The sequence below is a fragment of the Salvelinus namaycush genome, chromosome 14 (assembly GCF_016432855.1).
Source record: "Salvelinus namaycush isolate Seneca chromosome 14, SaNama_1.0, whole genome shotgun sequence".
Taxonomy (NCBI): domain Eukaryota; kingdom Metazoa; phylum Chordata; class Actinopteri; order Salmoniformes; family Salmonidae; genus Salvelinus; species Salvelinus namaycush.
This window is the reverse complement of record NC_052320.1, coordinates 26,251,340-26,273,691: the sequence shown is the minus strand read 5'-3', so window position 1 is coordinate 26,273,691 and position 22,352 is coordinate 26,251,340. Positions and strand designations below refer to the sequence as shown.

Sequence of the window (22,352 nt, the reverse complement as noted above, 5' to 3'; positions counted from 1 at the left end):
AATGTCTATTCCATGTTGGTTCAACATCATTTGATTGAAATGACGTGGAAACCATGTTGATTCAACCAGTGTGTGCCCAGTGGGAGGACACGTCATCAGATTATGAGTAGGCCTATCAGTCATCAAGTGTACTTTTAAAGAACAGATGTACTCTGCAACTTTCCTCTTTTGCAATCAGGTGACTGATCATTTCAATGAATGCATCATGAGTACGTTAATTAATTATTCACTTTTGATGTAACTTAGTAGCCAACGTGCGTAAGAAAAATGCTTGGACGTCTACTTGGATGATTATCTTAGTACTCTTGTGCAATGAACAGTTTGCTTACATTTGATGAGAAAACACAGACCACAGAGGAATATCTTTGCTAACAGAAAGCACAGCTTCCATCTTAGTAAGCCGTTTTTTTCACATACACTACCGTTCAAAATTTTGTGATCACTTAGGAATGTCCTTGTTTTTTGAAAAAAAAAGCTAATTTTTTGTCCATTAAAATAACATCAAATTGATCAAAACTACAGTGTAGACATTGTTAATGTTGTAAATGACTAGTGTAGCTGGAAACGGCAGATTTTTTATGGAATATCTACATAGGCGTACAGAAGCCCACTATCAGCAACCATCACTCCTGTGTTCCAATGGCACATTGTGTTAGCTAATCCAAGTTTATCATTTTAAAAGGCTGATTGATCATTAGAAAACCCTTTTGCAATTAAGTTAGCACAGCTGAAAACTGTTGTTCTGATTAAAGCAATAAAACTGGCCTTCTTTAGACTCGTTGAGTATCTGGAGCATCAGCATTTGTGGGTTCGATTACAGGCTCAAAATGGCCAGAAACAAAGACCTTCTTCTGAAACTCGTCAGTCTATTCTTATTATGAGAAAATGCTATACCATACGAGAAATTGCCAAGAAACTGAAGATCTCATACAACGCTGTGTACAATTCCCTTCACAGAACAGGGCAAACTGGCTCTAACCAGAATAGAAAGAGGAGTGGGAGGCCCCGGTGCACAACTGAACAAGAGGACAAGTACATTAGAGTGTCTAGTTTGAGAAACAGACGCCTCACAGGTTCTCAACTGGAAGCTTCATTAAATAGTACTCAGAAATCACCAGTCTCTTTGTCAACAGCGAAGAGTCGACTCCGGGATGCTAGCCTTCTAGGCAGAGTTCCTCTGTCCAGTGTCTGTGTTCTTTTGCCCATCTTAATCTTTTATTTTTATTGGCCAGTCTGAGATATGGCTTTTTCTTTGCGACTCTGCCAGAAGGCTAGCTTCCCGGAGTCGCCTTTTCACTGTTGACATTGAGACTGGTGTTTTTCTTTTAAAAACAAGGACATTTCTAAGTGACCCCAAACTTTCGAACATTAGTGTAGGTATTGTAAGTCCATAAATTGAACTTGTAGTTTAGATGAACTCTTATAATAAATATGTTATACGTCTCGATCTTTCCGTGTCTTTTTTGTTTGTTATTGATTTATTTCATTTAAAAGGTTTAGGTGTAATATGAAATATGAAGATATATAAAATAGGCTATACTGACACCACAGTAAATATGGTGGCACTGATAGTCTAGTTGTTAAGAGCGTTGGGCCAATAACTGACGATTAGGTGAAAAATCTGTTGATGTGCCCGCATAATCCTGATTGCTTCAGTAAATCGCTCTGCATCTGCTAAAATGTTTATGTAACGAGGGCTGATTTTAGGAATAAGAACTTGAGGCTTAGACTCTAGCTATTGTGAGGGCTAATACTGTGGAGCAAGTGCAATATGAGTGAAGCCGTAAATCCCATTCAGTCCTTTTCTAGCTAGCTACCCTCTGATGTCAATACCACAAATCAGATTAATTATGTCATTTTACACAGGTTAGTGCCACTACAAAGGTCAGAGCCAATGTCAGGAAGATTAAGACAGACAGACATATAAAACATACAGAGACAGATAGCTGTTCCAGTCCATACACGCAGAGATGGACAGGGTTACTCAACACAGGTCATGTTATGGTCAGATCACACAGAGGGATTAAACTAAGCATACCGTACTTGAGATTTTCACTGCAATGTATTTATTCTGCACTATCTATGAAAACAGACTGTTGATAATTGAAATGAATCAATTAGTAATAAAAACATTGGGGTAATGTCATCATTGTCTACCGTCATTTGAGTGTAAAGGTGAAAGGGGGATATTTTACATCATATGTTGTAGCCTCCCCTACTGGTGACTTCTCAAATGAAATCTTACCATAGAGTGGATGATCGATAAAATAGAAAACAAACACCATTATTCAGGGGAAGAAGCACTGGAACAAAGCGTCTATCCCTTCTCTTTTTGGGGGAATGAAAATAAAAGGCAACACAATTTTCTGAATTCTAATTGCTTTATTTGTGGAATAGAATATAGACATCTGTGCTTTTGATCTGTTCCGCTCATCGTCCTCTAGGGAATCAGTGCATCTCTTTCGCTGACATGAGTACTGGCTGGTGCCACCTCTCCTGAGCCTACACATCCGGTCACTTATCATTGGGTTAGGTAAACACTTCATTAGGAGTGGTATGTATAAGATTCTTATAATTACTATATAATCTTCCCATCAAATGTTTGTTGTATTCATACAGCATACACATATAAAGCATATGACACGACTTTACTCATCTGTCATCACTTCCATGAGAAAATGACATTGTGTAAATAATGTGAATCATATAGCTATATATGTTTGGAAATTAATGTTAGCAAATGTGTGAGGTTGACATAGTGCTCATTCTACTATCTGCATTATATGAATAAATACTAAAGTAACTTTAGAACAGCTGTAGTGCACAGTTACAGAGAAATCTTTCATTGCAATATTATGCAAATAATAATAATCAGAGAAAAAAAGTAGGATTGCCAAAGTTTGCAGTAAAATAATTACAACGGTTATTGCAAACACCAGATCTCATAAACAGAACTGGAGCCATGCCAACAGTAAAGTTCAATGAAGTACAGTAGCAGCACCGATATGTTAGCATGTTTAACAAAAAAGTTGCTTGTCAATTACACAGCCATCAACGGGCTGCATACACTTAACCCTGTAACACAATATTACAATAAGAGAAGTCAACGAAAGGTAACTGTGAACTTTTCTTACTGGTAACCTCTTCTCCCTAATTTCTTTCTCTTTGACAATAGACGCTGTTGAATCCCTCCTCTACATTTTATTTCCCAAAGAAAAAAACAGGTAAAATACCTACAACGGTATCCATGCATATTTGTGATCAATAAACACAAGTCCTCCCAACCTACCACACACAGACCACACAATCATACTCACCCACTTCGCATTCTGGCGAGGAACATGCCTCAATGTTTTTATTTCATTCATTTTTTTTAAAACTAATGTACACTTCTGGTGCAGCACTTGACATCATTATTACTTTACAATGTTGTCAGGAGAAATAAATAAAACTAACTGTTCTGAGGGAAAGAATAAGGTACCATGCAAATAACCGATGAGCTAGTCATATCTGATATCACTAATATCAGTAGTTCTATTCTCCACCATCTACTGTACAGGAACATGCATAGCTGTATTAAGCTAGTCATTACACTGACATTTTTTGGTAAAGTTTGAAGATGCATGTGATTTAGAGACGTATGATACAAAATATGTTACATATGTACTACCATCTAACGATCACTCCTTTATTTTCATTGAATTTGTGTGAAGAAATCTATTGCAGAATACAGAATTAATATTTCTCTCTCTAAAGGTGTATTTATATATCAATATAATTTTGTCATTATTCATAATCTTTATAATCTCTCCCTGCAATTTGTTACACACATTATGTATATTAGTTTTTCCTGCTTGTTCTAACGTTGCATATCTTGAAAAGTTAAAGGCTTTCGATGCCACGGTGGGTATATTATTGTTGAAAAACACTCTTACCAACCACACCATCCATATGTGTCCCTTCTCTGAGTCCAAGAGGCATGTAGATTCCTGTTTCACACGCGGTCATCTGTTCCTGCTCAGCTCACAGTCTCTGTGAGTCTCTGTGATACTTACTCAATTTACTAACTCCCCCACCCCCCGTAACTCCCTAGACCAAAAGGTCAACCTCACAGTAACCACCTTTCACATGGATGGTTCAAATCAAATGAATGAATAAATGAAAAAGATTCACGCTAGCCCTACCTCTATTCAGTAGACATTACGTTGGTATTGGAGTGAAGCATTTGCAAAGAGTGTGTGGTATCATCCTTGAATGTCCTTCTTTCCCATGTTCTTCTCTGATGGGCCCCCTTCCTCTTCTTTTGTGCAATGGGTCAAGGTCCTGTGCTTCAGGGGGTTATAAAGAGGAGATCTTGACAGTGTCCTGGGTGTTGAAGGTACTGGAGCGAGAGTTGCGTAGGATGCCAGGGATGGCGGGTGAGTTAGGTAGGCTCTCATCAGGAGTGTTGGCTGGGGGAGTGGGGATACTGATGATGGCTGCCGTGTAGTCATCACAGTTCAGCTTCAGGTCTTCAGTCCTGGCATTTAAACTGGAGCGACTGCTCAGACACACACACATAGATAAAGTTAGACAATGCACGCCAATATTCCCCTTAATAGTCCAACTTGTTTATTTTGAGTGGACTTTTATGTGTAATCATTGTAAGTAGATCAGTGTATTCTAGACAGGTAATTTGTTCTTCCACTCTCCGTAAAGTGATACATCCATCTACAACAACTATGTATAAAAATGCAAGTGCAATCTCTCCATTATCAACTGTTTCTCTAAACAATAAACTATCATTAGTCATGCTACAGTGACAAATGAAAAACATTTTTTTGCATGGTTTTAGGCTACTGGTACATTTATCATTAAACCCATGGAGGTTGTTTTGACAAACATCAACAGCATCAAAATGGTTAGAGCCAGCAGAGCTTGAACAACTTTGCCTCAGCTCGTAATTCAGGATCAGCAGAAGGTTATTTTCAATGAATCGGCCAGAGTAAAATATACTAAAACATCAACAGCCTCTACAGGTGATTTAGTGGTGGGGCAAAGATAGAAAGGGAGGGGTGGGCTCCTTGGATCAGGTGGACAGGTGGATGGTGTGTGTGGTACAGTACCTCTGTGGGTACTGGGTACCAGCAGGAGTCTTGGTGACGTGCAGCGTGTCCAGCTCCTGCACACTGCCCCGGCTGACAGAGACAGTGGAGTTGGCAAGGCGGAAGGCCCTCCTCTTGGCCCGGCGGGAGCAGCAGGTTGTGGTGGCCCCCTGCTGGCTGGACAGCGAAGTGCTGCGGCTGGTGCGGAAGCCCACTGAGTCGGTCACACACACCTCGCTGTAGGTGACTTCATCTGTGAACTCGTGATTCTGTCGAAACATACAAGAAATAAAAATGTCTATCATGTCCCTCAGTGAGTTTAAAACTCTGGGGCAAAGATGTTCAGGAGGAGTGTAAATGTTTCCTGCAGGCTGGATTGTGTTACTTTGTTGTACATTTTGATAATGTATTGACTACTGCTGCCTTCTTGGCCAGATCACCCTTGTAAAAGAGACTGTGTCTCAATGGGATTCTCCTGGTTAAGTAAAGAAAGAAAGAAAAGGCCTCTGATCGTCCGCACAGATTTGAACTAGCTGTAGGTTTCTGCATGCTATAGCTCCAGGATGATGTTCTCCTGATGGTGTTTAATGTCTGTTTTTAAGTGGTGAAGCCCAAAGACAAATTTCCACATTGCGTGGACAATAAAGTTTTTCTAATTCTATGATCGCTGCTCATAACTGCTGAAAGTGTGAAACATCATGAGTTTAACACTGCTGAGTGTGCATAAAGTACATCAAAGTGAGTGATAACCTTGAATAAAAAGTTATATCAGACAAAATGATCCATGAGATAGTTAAAAGGCATAAAAGGAGCACTCACTGTGGTTTTCTCCAAGCAGTGCAATAGGTGATGATGTTGGTGCTCAAAGGCGGACCTGTTCTTCACACAAAAAGGTGTGCTGTCACCATCACCATCCTGAGGGACACAGCAAGAGAGCAAATCACTTAGCCCAACATGGCCCCACATGAAAAGATATTGTCAGTGAAAATACAGTGACATTAATATTTGAATTAGTAGCTGGTAATGTATTGCTGTGATAAGCAAACTTAACATTGTAAACACATGAGATTTGATTTTGCCCGACAAACAATGTAGATGTCACGCCCTGACCTTAGTATTCTATGTTTTATGACAGAATAACCCACCAAACAAGGACCAAGCAGCGTGAAAAAGAGGAACAGCGCTTAATGGGGAAATGGACCTGGGAGGAGATATTAGATGGAGCAGGACCCTGGACACAGCCGGGGGAGTATCGCCTTTCTGAAGAAGAGATAGAGGCAGCGAAAGCAGAACGGCGATACTACGAGGAGAAGTGCCGGAGAATAGAGGAACGGCGACGAGATGAGGAAACACGGCTTGCACGGAAGCCCGAGAGGCAGCCCCAAGACATTTTTGGGGGGGCACACGAGGAGATTGGCTGAGTCAGGTAGGAGACATGAGCCAACTCCTCATGCTTACCGTGGGGAGAGTGTTACTGGTCAGGCACCGTGTTATGCTGTGGAGCGCACGGTGACTCCAGTGCGCTATTCTAGCCTGAAGTGCTCTATTCCAGCTCCTCGCATTGGCCGGGCTAGAATGGGCATGAAGGAGGGTGCCGGCTCAGTGCTCCTGGTCTCCAGTGTACCTCCTTGGACCAGGATATCCTGTGCCGGCTTTGCGTACTATGTCTCCAGGGAGTCTGCACAGCCCAGTGCGTCCTGTGCCAGCGCCCTGCAAATAAACATCCAGCCAGGACGGGTTGTGTCAGCTCTACAATCCAGACCTCCAGTGCGTCTCCACGGTCCCGTGTATCCTGTTCCTCCTTCCCGCACTCGCCCTGAGATGCGTTTCCTCAGCCCGGTACCACCAGTTCCGGCACCACGCACCAGGCCTCCAGTGTGCCTCCAGAGTCCAGTACGTCCTGTTCCTCCTCCCCGCACTCCCCCTGAGGTGCGTGTCCCCAGCCCGGTACCACCAGTTCCGGCACCACGCACCAGGCCTCTAGTGCGCCTCCAGGGTCCAGTACGCCCTGTTCCTGCTCCTCGCACTCGCCCTGAGGTGCGTGTCCCCAGCCCGGTACCACCAGTGATGACCCATGGCACGAAGCCTCCAGTGATGATCCATGGCACGAAGCCTCCAGTGATGATCCATGGCACGAAGCCTCCTGTGATGATCCATGGCACGAAGCCTCCAGTGATGATCCATGGCACGAAGCCTCCAGTGATGATCCATGGCACGAAGCCTCCAGTGATGATCCATGGCACGAAGCCTCCAGTGATAATCCATGGCAAGAAGCCTCCAGTGATGATCCATGGCACGAAGCCTCCAGTGATAATCCATGGCACGAAGCCTCCAGTGATGATCCATGGCAAGAAGCCTCCAGTGATGATCCATGGCACGAAGCCTCCAGTGATGATCCATGGCAAGAAGCCTCCAGTGATGATCCATGGCACGAAGCCTCCAGTGATGGTCCATGGCAAGAAGCCTCCAGTGATGATCCATGGCACGAAGCCTCCAGTGATGATCCATGGCAAGAAGCCTCCAGTGATGATCCATGGCAAGAAGCCTCCAGTGATGATCCATGGCACGAAGCCTCCAATGATGATCCATGGCACGAAGCCTCCAGTGATAATCCATGGCACGAAGCCTCCAGTGATGATCCATGGCAAGAAGCCTCCAGTGATGATCCATGGCACGAAGCCTCCAGTGATGATCAATGGCAAGAAGCCTCCAGTGATGATCCATGGCACGAAGCCTCCAGTGAGGAGTCATGGCACAAAGCCTCCAACAAAGGCTGCCAGTCCGGAGCCTCCAGCGACGCCCTCCAGTACGGAGCCTCCAGCGACGCCCTCCAGACCGGAGCCTCCAATGACACCCTCCAGTCCAGAGCCTCCAGAGACGTTCTCCAGTCCGGAGCCTCCAGCGACGCCCTCCAGTATGGAGCCTCCAGCGACGCCCTACAGAACCAGAGCCTCCAACGACACCCTCCAGTCCGGAGCCTCCAGAGACATTCTCCAGTCCGGAGCTGCCAGAGTCGCCCTCCTGTCCGGAGCTGCCAGAGTCGCCCTCCTGTCCGGAGCTGCCAGAGTCGCCCTCCTGTCTGGAGCTGCCAGAGTCGCCCTCCTGTCCGGGGCCTCCAGCGACGGTCCCCAGCCCGGGGTCTCCAGCAACGGTCCCCAGTCCGGGGTCTCCAGCAACGGTCCCCAGTCCAGAACATCCGGCGATGATCCACACAGCAAGGGTCCCCAGCCCGGGGCCTACGGCAAGGATCCGCAGTCCAGAGCCTCCGGCAATGATCCACGGGTCAGTGCTACAATTGAGGACTCAGTGTAAAGAAGGGCGTCCAGATCCAGAGCCGCCACCGAGGGTAGATGCCCACCCGGACCCTCCCCTATAAGTTCAGGTTTGCGGTCGGGAGTCCGCACATTTGGGGGGGTACTGTCACGCCCTGACCTTAGTATTCTATGTTTTCTGTATTATTTTGGTCAGGTCAGGGTGTGACGAGGATGGATATGATTGTTTTGTATTGTCTAGGGGTTTTGTATGTCTAGGTGTGTGTGTGTAGTCTAGGCATATGTAGGTCTATGGTGGCCTAGATTGGTTCCCAATCAGAGGCAGCTGTTTATCGTTGTCTCTGATTGGGGATCCTATTTAGGTTGCCATTTTCCAGTTTGGTTTGTGGGTTATTGTCTATGTGAAGTTGCATGTCTGCACTCGTTGTTTATAGCGTTCACATTCGCTTTGTTATTTTGTTAGTTTGTTTAGTGTTCTTCGTGTTCATTCATCTTATATTAAAATGATGTATTCATATCACGCTGCGCCTTGGTCTCCTCTATACGACGAACGTGACAGTAGAATTAGTTATTATTGATACAATAATACCATACACAGTACTACTGAGTAGACCGTATGCCTCCACAGGGCTAAGGAAATACATCTGAGTGACTGTCCTTAACTGTCTGATTGTACAGTAAGTGACCGTTCATGGCCTCTCTCTCCAGTGATGTTCACCCAGACACACAGAACCCCAGAGGACCAGTGCCCCCTCTGATGCTTCCTAAAAAGCATTGTTTTGTGGTTTGTTAAACATCTGGCTGTGAAGCTGAGATTTCTAAGTCAAGGTGGTTGATCGCTATCATTATTGCAATAGACGGCGAACAGCCTGTCAAAGTCATCTACATTGAGATGATCTTATCTGTTGGACTGAGAGAGAGTGTGTCAGACTGGGAGGGAGGGAGGGAGGGTGGGAGGGAGGGAGCAGGGAAACAGCTATGTTAGTCACAAAGCCAGTCTGGAGACCTGCTGCAGAGTCAGCGGGCTAAGGGACATCTGTTTGATTCACTACAGACATGTCCGATAAGATCGTCCCTAAGTAGAAATAAAAACAATTAGCTTTTGCCCTTTGGAAGTCGTGCTCTATTGGGTCATTGGATTACAGAGGAGATGGATTAAGTGAGTAGTGTGTTCTTAAATCCATGGTTTTGCTGTTCTGCACCAGTCTATATGTTGCCGTGTACAACAGCACAAAACACTGCACTGCGGTGACATTACATGAGTGGTTGAACATTTCATGTTAGCTATTGGAAATCTGAGAGAATGTTTTGCATTACATTACATCAAGTAGAAAACAGACTGCTAGCCATCCCTCATACAGTAGATTACAATTAATGTTAATCACAGTCATTTGGAATAGGATTATGCAGTCCTGATGATAGAGTTCAATCCTAGGTTATTTGTTTTGCAATTTATGACAGAATTGGCTATATTTGTCCTAATGTATCAAAAGAGGAACATACTGTAAATATAAATACTGTGGGACATAGCATTGCAAATCATGATTCATGGATTAAGTTCGGTTGTGGCTGGAAGCCATGCATTCTTTATGCTAATGTTTTTTTAAAGATCCATGTTACGGGAAACAGTGAGGTGTCAAATTGGGGAGGTGGTTCTATAGGTGTTTGTGGGGGGGCTCTGGTATAGAGACAAAACTGCAGGCAAGACAAAGAGGACCAGGAAAATATACAACCCTGTGATAGACCTGGGAGAAAAAAACAACCCCTCTAGGTTTATAAATAGCTCTGCAGTCCTGTTAGTAATGGGTTTATAGATCCGTGCTGAAAAAAATACCCTCTCACTCTGGGATTGTAAATATTGGATTATAGTAGCTTTCAGCTGCTGAGAAGAAATAAAGATTACTCTGGAATCAACCTGGTGCATAGTAAAGATGAGAATTCAATCCCTCCCCATCTGTGCCTCCTCCTCCTCGCCCACCTCTACTCGTTAAATCAGCAGAATGGGCATCTTCTTATATCCCTCTCTCCTCCTTTGGTGAAGCAAGATTAGTATACTGAAATATGTCTGGGAGGGAGCCCTTCTTTAATTCCCTGCACTGGCTACGGCTATTAAGGAATGTTACTGGAGATACTTCCAGTTGCATTGCCGTCTTCAATCATATTTGGCATCATAGAGTGTATGATATAACACACAGTTACTAACCACACTAGTCTGCCATGCACATAGTACTATATGTCAACCTGGTCACAGAGCATTTAGTATTATTCTGTACGTAAATCCGAGACTCTCCCTTTAGTATGATATGTTACGTTTCATATGGTATGTATTCATTTGTGGATATCCATCACCCATTCCGTATATGATATGTTACGAATTACAATTCATATTATATGTTATGAATTGGCAAAACATACTATACAGTATGTTACGAATTTGAAAGCGTATGATATGTTACGAATTCTAGTTAAGTGGCTAACGTTAGCAAGATGGCTAACGCTAGCTAGGCTAGGGGTTAGGGTGAGGGGTTACGGGTTAAGGTTAGGGTTAGGGTTAAGTTTAGGAGTTAGGTTAAAGCGTTAAGCTTATGGTTAGGGGAAGGGTTAGCTAAAAGGGTTAAGGTTAGGGGAAGGGTTAGCTAAAAGGGTTGAGGTTAGAGGAAGGTTTAGCTAACATGCTACGTAGTTGCAAAAGTAGCTAGAAAGTAGTAAGTAGTTGAAAAGTGGCTAATTAGCTAAAATGAAAAAAATTCAGTCCAAGTCAAGCACTGATGTTTACATGGAGTAAACCTCTGTGAGGAGGGGTCATCATGGAGGGGTTACGTGCAATGATGATAACATTAGAATAGTTACCTAATGCCTATATGCCCTATAGGGCAGGGCATTTCAAAATAGGATATGGACAATATTGTAATGAAACAGGCAGGGAGCAGGTTTCGAACCCTCGACCTTCTAGCCCGAAGTCCGGCGCGCTATCGACTGTGCCGCAAAAGCATGCTCGTGCGGCAGAGTCGATTTCCGCGCTTATAAACCCAGGGTCGTTACACTACTCCCTCCTTTCAAAGAGCGCGTCCTCACGCTAGCTTGCGACTCTACGTCTTACAGGAACGCGCTCACCGGCCAAGCACACGCACTGTCGTGGATACAAGGTCCGATCCCACTTCTGACACAAATGTAATGAAACAGGCAGGGAGCAGGTCTCGAACCCTCGACCTTCTAGTCCGAAGTCCAGCGCGCTATCGACTGTGCCGCAAAAGCATGCTCGTGCGGCAGAGTCGATTTCCGCGCTTATAAACCCAGAGTCGTTACAGTATATATATATGAGTGTACAAAACATTAGCAACACCTTCCTAATATTGAGTTGCACCCCCTTTTGGCTTCAGAACAGCCTCAATTCACCGTGTCATGGACTCTACAAGGTGTCGAAAGCATTCCACATGGATGCTGGCCCATGTTGACTCCAATGCTTCCCACAGTTGTGTCAAGTTGGCCAGATGTCCTTTGGGTGGTGGACCATTCTTGATACACACGGGAAACTGTTGAGTGTGGAAAAACCCAGCAGTGTTGCAGTTCTTGACACACTCAAACCGGTGCGCCTGGCACCTACTCCCATACCTCATTCAAAGGCACTTAAACCTTTTGTCTTGCCCATTCACCCTCTGAATGGGACACATCCACAATCCATGTCTCAATTGTCTCAAGGCTTAAACATTTTTCCCTTCATCTACACTGATTGAAGTGAATTTAACAGGTTACATCAATAAGGGATCATAGCTTTCACCTAGATTCACCTAGTCAGTCTATGTCATGGACACTCAGTGTCTACACTATATGACCTGATCTTTCCAAAGGAGGGCAATAACTAGGGAAATACAAGAGATACAAAGGTACAAGTAATTGCCAAAATAAAGGAAACACCAACATAAAGTGTCTTAATAGGGTGTTAGCCCACCACGAACCAGAACAGTTTCAATGCACCTTGGCGTAGATTCTACAAGTGTCTGGAAATCTATTGAAAGGATGCGACACCATTCTTCAACGACAAATTCCATTATTTGGTGTTTTGTTGATGGTGGTGGAAAATGGTGTCTCAGGCGAAGGACCAGGATCTCCCATAAGTGTTCACTTGGGTTGAGATCTGGTGATTAAAACGGCCATGGCATATGGTTTACATCATTTTAATGCTCATCAAACCATTCAGTGACCACTCGTGCCCTGCTGATGGGGGCATTGCCATCTTATGGGGGCATAGCTATGGTAGCCAAAATAATGGCCAAAATAATGCCCTTCCCAGCATTTTTACCCTAAGCATGATGGGATGTTAATTGCTTAATCAACTCAGGAACCACACCTGTGTGGAACCACCTGCTTTGAATATACTTTGTATCCCATATTTACTGAAGTGTTTCCATTATTTTGGCAGTTACCTGTAGATACGCTATGTTAGAATGTTTTATTTAGGTGAAGTCTGAGGTAATACAACTGAGGCAAAACATTTTTTCACTGCTTTAAAGATGAACAGCTCAGGATGGATGGTGAATCAGGAGACTAGTGAATTGCTACTCATCCTCTAGTAACTCTATATTTTGTGGCCCCTGTTGCTAACACCATTACCTATGTGTGTCCATAAACTGCCTGTCCACAACCTCTGCTTTCTGTTCTCTGATTCCCTGACCTCTCAATACACTCTTAGAAAAAAGGGTTCCAAATGGGTTCTGCGGCTGTCCCCATAGGAAAACCCTTTTTGAATGCAGACAGAACTCTTTTGGGTTCCATGTAGAACCCTCTGGGGAAAGGGTTCTACATGGAACCCAAAAGGGTTATACCTGGAACCAAAAGGGGTTATTCAAAGGTTCTCCTATGGGGACAACCGAAGATCCTTTTTGGTTTTAGATAGCACCTTTTTTTCTAAGAGTGTAGGATCATTGGTTGAAACAATTTATTTGCATACTGTGAATGAGATTCATTCTGAGGGGAAAATAATAGATATTTGGTGTAGCAAGTCATCCTTCATTATTGTAGGACTATTGGTGCTGACTCTGTTGGATAGATTTAATCAAAGGAAAGTTTGGGGTTAAATATTATTGACTGTCAACGTGACATTTGGTTATTTGAAATGTCATTGAAACTGAAGCTGACTGATTCTTACAATGTGCTTGATGTTCCCGGCCAGCAGCTTTATTCATCTTTTTTCTTTAATATATATATATGTTTTTCAAATTGACAATCATAATGACATGAGATTATTATGCAGATAAGGCCAGCAGGCTAGTCTCTTTTTATTGGTATGTGAAAGTTGTATTGTCAATTTGTTTTGTAATTAAACACCTCTTTAAACGTGTACATGACACTGCAACAACATTTCCCCATGGGGACAATAAAGTCCGTAAAGTAAAGATTAGGTAGGTGAAACTACAGCAGAAAGTGTTGGTGTAGGGGAGGTGCTCCAGAATTGAGAGAGAGAGAGAGAGAGAGAGAGGAGAGAGAGAGAGAGAGAGAGAGAGAGAGAGAGAGAGAGAGAGTAATCTGTCTGATTCTGAAGTAAATCCAGTCACTATTGGCCAAGAATAAGCTACAGTTAAAGGAACAATTAATGATGCCATGGCAACAAAACTATCTCCAGAAAAGAGAAAAGCTTTAGTGCTATTTTGTTTTATCACGAAGCTGAACTCCAAATGCTTTATCTTATCAGTCCAGAACCTCTGCTAAAAGCATTAAAGTAGGTATTTACCCTTTTGCCATTGACTCTTCCCTACTTTGCGCAGACCCTGATGAGTGTGTGCTACTATATATATATATATATATATATATATATATATATATATATATATATATATATATATATATATATATATATATAAACATACTTTAGGTGAAATACTGTATGCTGTACATGTGAAATCCAAACACACACCAGTGAAATAACTGTGATTCTGTATATGAGCACAAGGAAACATTTGCTCATGTGTATTGCTCACCTGCAATCCCCCATCCTCTTTGTGCTGCAAGAATGCATTGGTGGCCCCTTTTTTAGCCATTCGAATCCTTGCCTGGCGCACTTTCTGGAGAATGGAAAAGAATTGGACAGAAATGCCTGTGTCAGCATTTGCTCCACATACAACCCAGTGAGCAATATCTGGGGAATAAATACAAAACGGACATTTCACAAGACAGTGTGAATCCTTGTAGCTTTCCAATCGGCATTTGCCTGACAAGCACACCTAGTAAGAATAGAACCCTATCATACATCGGATACATTACAGCAAAGGGGCTGTTGACTTTCACAACACACTGACATGCAGGTGATGAGAATGACATCATGCCTCTCTCTCTTACCTGCTGTGCCCTCATCTTATCTGCCCTTTGGTTCTGGTGGTAGATCCTCGCGAAGTTGGAGACTATAACAGGCACAGGTAGAGCAATCACCAGCACACCACTGAGGGAGCAGATGGAGCCAAATATCTTGCCCGCTATGGAGTCTGGAACCATGTCTCCATATCTGCAAACAGCGACAACAAGCCAGTGGGGGATTAATGTGAGGAACGCTCCTCTCAGGTCATTACTGTGACTAGTGAGACAGAACAGTTATATTTCAACATCACAGTGTATACAGGCAGAGATGCAAACCAATGGCTGTGAGTGTAAACGTGTCAATCATCCTGTCTTGGACTTCAAACAGTTTACTTTAGAATGGCTCTGAAATTAAAAAAGAAATGTGGCTGAAATAGATGACAGGTACAGCACTCTACTACCTGTGAAAAAACTCATAGGGTGACAAGAAAATGAAATCAACACAATTACTCTTACTACACTAGTAAGACTTCAATAAATCCATTGTGACAAGTCTTCATTGTGCATGTGTGAACATTTGATTACATCATACATTACTTGTCAAAACTCAGAAACTCATCTTTGCAACTGAACACCTCATTTAAGAAAGACTGATTACCATGACTGAGAGTGATCACGCCAGAGCAATTAAGTAAACCATGTATGTGTCTTTCCTTCACTCTCACTGAACACACAAATACTGTACATGCACACACGCACGTACACACACGTGCACATGCAGTCGCACACACACACGCACATACACACACGCACACATTTTTCCACTTTCTACCAAGCACATGCTATCATTCAAACAAAGGCACACAAGTTGCTGGTGGTTGCCTCATATAGAGTAGTACACCATCTCACCTCTGATTGGCCTAGCTCACTCCATAATTCACTGGTGCTGAGCTGAATGACTGTTACAAAGCAATAATAGGGGAGTGATGTCAGAAGCCAGACAGGTGTGGTGGAGCCAACATTTCCCACTTTCATCATGGCCATTGCTGTGCAGTGGAGGAATATGCCACCTGCCTCCTGATCAGCAAGATTTCCCATTACAATAAGTCCTACATAGACATGCTGTGTCCCAACATGGCAGGGGGCTACTGTCAGAGATAAACACTACAAACCTGTTAGCATCATTCACTCATGGAATGTTTGTCTTTCAAATAATGTAAAGACCAAAAGGTTTGTAGTGGTACTACTGTATGTACTGTATTCACAACAGGTTGTCTATTTGTCGGCATTCTGCAGGTACAAAAACAAGCATGAAGATACTGTGATCCGCATGCATTAATAGTCAGTCACCGTTAGAGTAGCATATTGATCCGAGAAACATTGATACAAAAGTCTTATAGGACGCATATAACCATAAGGGAAAAGGGAAAAATATGAATTTTCTGTCTAAAAACAGATTTGATTTACTGCTTTAATTTGAAGCTACTGATGGACTCCTCAAGCCATACAGTTGAAATCAGTTCTGGATAATTACAGGGGGAAACTGAGAAAGATTACTGTACAGTTGATGGGAAAGTTAATAGAGTTTCTCTGGACTGGGAACATTTGTAAACCACTCAAGTCCTTTAGATCAGCACCATTTTGAGCAATTGTTTGTGCCTCATACTGTAGTTAGTGCAGCACACCATCATAGTGCTGAGGGAGCATCAGCTAGTTCCAACCATCCGAGTAGCTGCAATAGCTCTGTTAAAGTAGAGCTGTAGTGAAGATGGTGGAGGTGGTGGTTGTAGTAGTATTAGTACTAGTGTTTGGTTTAGTATGTCGATACCGTACTTACAAACGGTATATCTTCATTCATGACAGAAATTACATGCTCATAATGAGACTTACATTTCTTATTACACAAGTTAAATTATGTATCATAAGCAAATGCCTAAGGGACATTTTTTTCCTACCATATCATTCAAATTCATTCTAGGTCTGATCCTAATACATTTTACAGCCAACTGTTTCCCCTTTGAATTGAAAAATATATTAATGTTAGCAACGTTTTATCGTTTTGCAAGTTAGCTAGGAGGCAAGACGGCTATCTCAAACCCGGCAGAATAAGGAGGGGGAACATCTAAAAAAGCACTCATCGAGCCCATAAGACAAAGTGTTTGATAGAATACTACCTGCTGCCTTCTTTTTATGTGAAGATGTTGTCTATTGTTGTGTTCCCTGCTTCCCTCCGTTCAATAGCCCGTAAGGGGCTCTGTGCCTCCTGGACCAATCTACATCAACTCCAGCCTCTAATCTTGCTTCGCATTGGAAAACATCCAAATGATCGAATGGCAGGATCTCTGCAGATGGCCCTCGGTTCAAAGATAAGCAAGAGAACAAGTTATATACAGTACCAGTCAAACGTTTGGACACACCTACTCATTCAAGGGTTTTCTTTATTTTTACTATTACTACATTATAGAATAATAGTACAGACATCAAAACTATGCAATAACACATATGGAATCTTGTAGCAACCAAAAAAGTGTTAAACAAATCAAAATATATTTTATATTTGAGATTCTTCAAAGTAGCTACCCTTTGCCTTGATGACATCTTTGCACACTCTTGGCATTCTCTCAACCAGCTTCATGAGGTAGTCACCTGGAATGCATTTCAATTAACAGGTGTGCATTGTTAAAAGTTAATTTGTGGAATTTATTTCCTTAATGCATTTGAGCCAATCAGTTGGGTTGTGACAAGGTAGGGGTGGTATACAGAAGATAGCTCTATTTGATAAAATACCAATTATATTATATTATTGCAATAACAGCTCAAATAAGCAAAGACAAATGACAGTCCATCGTTACTTTAAGACATGAAGGTCAGTCAATGCAGAAAATGTCAAGAACTTTGAAAGTATCTTCAAGTGTAGTCGCAAAAACCATCAAGCGCTATGATGAAACTGGCTCTCATGAGGACCGCCACAGGAAAGGAAGACCCAGAGTTACCTCTGCTGCAGAGGATAGGTTCATTAGAGTTAACTGCGCCTCAGATTGCTTCACAGAGTTCAAGTAACAGATACAACATCAACTGTTCAGAGGAGACTGCAAAAATCAGGCCTTCATGGTCGAATTGCTTCAAAGAATCCAATACTAAAGGACACCAATAATAAGAAGAAACTTGCTTGGTCCAAGAAACACGATCAATGGACATTAGACTGGTGGAAATCTGTCCTTTGGTCTGATGAGTCCAAATTTGGGATTTTTGGTTCCAACCGCTGCGTCTTTGTGAGACGGTGAGTAAGTGAACGGATGATCTCTGCATGTGTGGTTCCCATCATGAAGCCTGGAGGAGGAGTTGTGATGGTGTGTGGGGGTGCTTTGCTGGTGACACTGTTTGTGATTTATTTAGAATTCAAGGCACATTTAACCAGCATGGCTACCACAGCATTCTGCAGCGACACGCCATTCCATCTGGTTTGCGCTTAGCAGGACCATCATTTGTTTTTCAACAGGACAATGACCCAAACCACACCTCCAGGCTGTGCAAGGGCTATTTGACCAAGAAGGCGAGTGATGGAGTATTGCATCAGATGACCTGGCTTCCACAATCACCCGAACTTTTGACTGGTACTGTATGTTAATGCTCATTGATATTATGCTATGAAAGCTATACTATATAATTACAATTGTTATATATTTTAACAATGGCATATTTACAGTAGATTGAACACAGGCATTAATAGAATACAAATGAAATATTTGAGACAAAAACAGAATATTACTGTGCACAGGTCAGTTCAGTGTCAGTGTCTCAATGTTTTCTTATGCGGCAATATCCATGCATTTCTCATCAGCATTATGAAGAGCTTCCTAGCTCTTTAATTTGCCCATAATAGAATAATGTCTTAGACAGATGCCCCTGTGGGAGAGCGAGAGAGAGGCAGCCTGGCCTAGATGTGGGTACTGAAAGGGGTCAAGGAGGGTTGTCAGTAGTTCACAGGGATATTGAGTAGAGAGAGAATAGTGAACCGAGAAATCGCAGAAAACTGTAAACTCTTCTTTTTTTCCTTCTTTTTTATTTTTTATGGAAAATGCTTCACATGATTCATTTATTTTTATTTTTAAGATGAGCTATTATTTATATGGCTACCTTATATTCTTGGCAGTCATGTGAATGCAGTACAATGCTCTTCATATGAATCACCATCAGCACTACAGGCACTGTACCACTCTATTCCTGCCTCTCCACAATTCTGTCTCTACAATCAAGGAATAATTTTGGCTGCTCACATTTTCGAAAGAGAGGTTTTGTACATGATCCTTGTATCTAGCCCAAAGGCTATGTTTTCGTGTCTAATAACAGTGCAATATGTTGCACTTCAAGCTTGAGAAAAATGACCAACTGTGTCTAAAAGGTCTGATTCAAACGAGCTAAATCATTACAATCCAGCATTCTCATACTGTAGGATAATCCTCTGAAAAAATGTTTGTGGAAAAGCCAATGAAAAACTTAACACTGATCACAAACAAGACCATTGGAGAATGGAGCATTTTTGCCAGAGTCACCCAAGGTGAACCTACCATCTCAGATTGAAATTCATTGGGAGTCTTACCTACTCATAGCTAGCAGATTGTAACGGGCTAAGGTGATGCTCCATTAGCCGTTACAGGTTAGGTACTGTTGGAGTAGCAGATCATTTTCTACCAACTTTATTTCTTTATTTTATTTTATTTAACCTTTTTTAATTAGGCAAGTCAGTTAAGAACACATTTTTACTTACAATGTCGGCCTACCCCGGCCAAACTCTAACCCGGACGACGCTGGGCCAATTGTGCGCCGCCCTATTGGCCTCCCAATCTAATCAGGGTCTGTAGTGATGCCTCTAGCACTGAGATGCAGTGCCTTAGACCTCTGCGCCACTCGAGAGCCCCCAAATTTTCGACCAACCTTAACTTGGCGACACATCCTCTATTCCGGACTTGGAAGACAACCAATGTCTTCTTATTATCAATGTCTAGTTGCAGGGGGTTTGCTTGCATTTTTTAAACACTCCGTTATTAAATGTTTTGCTAACCAAGCAATCCAACAATGTGTACGCCGCCATTTTTTTCAAATTAAAAATCTTCTCTCATTTTATTGAGACAGGTGAGTGTCATCATGACATGCGGCACTTTGGGGTGGACACCCACCTGTCTCACTCAAGGAGAGAAGATTTGAACTAGACAAGATGGCGGCGAATACATTGTTGGATTACTTCATGGAGCAAAACGTTAAATTTGATAACAGAGCATTTTCTAAATTCAAACAAACCCCCTGCAACTAGACATGGACGTTTAGAAGACATTGGTCGTCTTCCGAGTCGGGAATTGAGAAAGTATTGACAAGTTAAGTTTAGTCGAATATTCTCTGTGCTACATCAAACAGTACGTATCTAAAAATGCCTATTAGCCAGCTGAAACAGAGTAATAGTCTGACTAGGCCATAAATTGTAATTGCTAACCTACTCAATACTGACTATCCCATAAGGTGTGTAACTGATATTGACTTGTTGTGAGTGGAGTGGTGATTGTGTCCGGCATCTCTGATTGGTTAAACACTCATTTGCTGTACATGATAAACAGCTGCTAATGCAAAGTGACAGACCCACAAGCACCACTTGACATGCATCCTATTCAAACCTAATGGGGACAATGAGCTCATCAGTGATTGCATCAGGTAATGACTCATTTGGTAATGAACAGGCAAATGTCAAGTGCCTGGGAATTAAACAGAGGATGGATTTCCCCTTGGTTCGCTGACAATGTTAATGATTACAGGAGCACACCTGGATACCACCAAGAGAATGCTCTCTGTTTAGTTACGGTATGACCAATGATTTATTGACAGAAAGTGTCAGCGACCAATAGACCAGCGGTATTCATAGACATTGAAATTGCTGGGATGGGACAACCACATCTCCTCGCTTTGATTACAATTGTACAAATTCTATTTGGGTAAGAGAAAAAAACCCTGTTTAATAAACATTTTAAAAATCACTTTGACTTTGAAGTGTGGGTCATTGTGGACTTGGATTCCTTCAGTGATGTCCGCATGCTGTGTAGTTGAGGTGATTTGCCTCGGACAAAATCTGTTCAAATCATATTATTAATTCCCGGATATTAATAATATTGCCCGTCTGTGACTTATGACTGTCCCTCTGCTAAACTTCCAACAGGACTGAAACACAGAAGGGTGCCCTGACAACAACATTCAGAACAGCAGCATAACATAAATGTATGTATGAGTGATTCCATAAAGACATGCCATAAAACATGAACTTTATCACAGCATGAACATGAGCGCTGAAACAGGTAAGGATATTCATTCAGTGTTAGCAGTGAGCAGCACTCTGTGTTGCTGGAGCCTCGAAGGTTGCTGTTGAGATCGGTTGTTTTGTGATGCTGGGTAGAGAGAGAGAGCAGAGCATGTGTCCCATATAGATAACCAGGCTATTTACTGCTCCCTGTCTACAGCCTGTGCAATTTGCTGGACTGATCATGAAAAGCTGACCTGCCACCTTAATACTAACCAAAGCCAGGGGAAAATAACACAAATGAAGTGTTGTTTTTTGTTTAAGTTATGAAATCATTTTCTCTTGTTCCATTTATGGGGCAAGGGTATTAAAGTGTGTTTAGATGTGAATGTGTAAATTTGTATTTGTGTTTTCACTGTCTCAAGAAAGTGAAAGATATTTATGGCTCATTAAACCCCCATAGTGATCTGGTGGTTGATTAATGAAAAGATCATGCAATGGAGAATCATTATGCATGGTCTATTTAAGACCTAGATTCACTCAAATAAATTAGAAAGTCTTTTCCTCTTTCGATAAACAGCTGTAGTCCTATCTTCCTTAGGACAGAGTGGTAAATTGAAATTCATCAGCCATAATGGGTACCCTAACCATTCGCAGCACTCTGTAGTAGGAATGACAATGTGAGTAACATAGGAATACAACCCATACGTGGGAAGTGATACTGTATGAGAATTGTCTGTTATTGAATCTCTGAACCAATTTTTCTTTAGACATAATACAGAAAAAATGTATGACATACAGTACTGGCCTGTTGAGGAGTGACGGACTCCATCCTAGCTGGAGGGGTGCTCTCATCTTATCTACGAACATAGACAGGGCTCTAACTCCCCTAGCTCCACAATGAAATAGTGTGCAGGCCAGGCAGCAGGCTGTTAGCCAGCCTGCCAGCTTAGTGGAGTCTGCCACTAGCACAGTCAGTGTAGTCAGCTCAGCTATGCCCATTGAGACCGTGTCTGTGCCTCGGCCTAGGTTGGGCAAAACTAAACATGGCGGTGTTCGCCTTAGTAATCTCACTGGAATAAAGACCTCCTCCATTCCTGCCTTTATTGAAAGAGATTGTGATACCTCACATCTCAAAATAGGGCTACTCAATGTTAGATCCCTCACTTCCAAGGCAGCTATAGTCAATGAACTAATCACTGATCATAATCTTGATGTGATTGGCCTGACTGAAACATGGCTTAAGCCTGATTAATTGACTGTGTTAAATGAGGCCTCACCTCCTGGTTACACTAGTGACCATATCCCCTGCGCATCCCGCAAAGGTGGAGGTGTTGCTAACATTTACGATAGCAAATTTCAATTTACAAAAAAAAAACGACGTTTTTGTCTTTTGAGCTTCTAGTCATGAAATCTATGCAGCCTACT

At 42.5% G+C, this 22,352-nt stretch overlaps 1 protein-coding gene across 1 annotated transcript in view; it reads right to left on the bottom strand.

Moving 5' to 3' along the window:
• Positions 1-4,338: 4,338 nt before the first annotated feature.
• The window catches only part of LOC120058916 (potassium voltage-gated channel subfamily D member 1-like), an 82,485-nt gene continuing 64,471 nt past the window's right edge, over positions 4,339-22,352 (bottom strand). Inside the window, exons 2-6 of the mRNA XM_039007665.1 lie at positions 14,690-14,852; positions 14,332-14,415; positions 5,904-5,999; positions 5,106-5,353; positions 4,339-4,540 (exon numbers count right to left, since the gene is read on the bottom strand). Coding sequence (XP_038863593.1) covers positions 4,339-4,540; positions 5,106-5,353; positions 5,904-5,999; positions 14,332-14,415; positions 14,690-14,852 — 793 coding nt within the window. The remainder of the gene's footprint in view (positions 4,541-5,105; positions 5,354-5,903; positions 6,000-14,331; positions 14,416-14,689; positions 14,853-22,352) is intronic.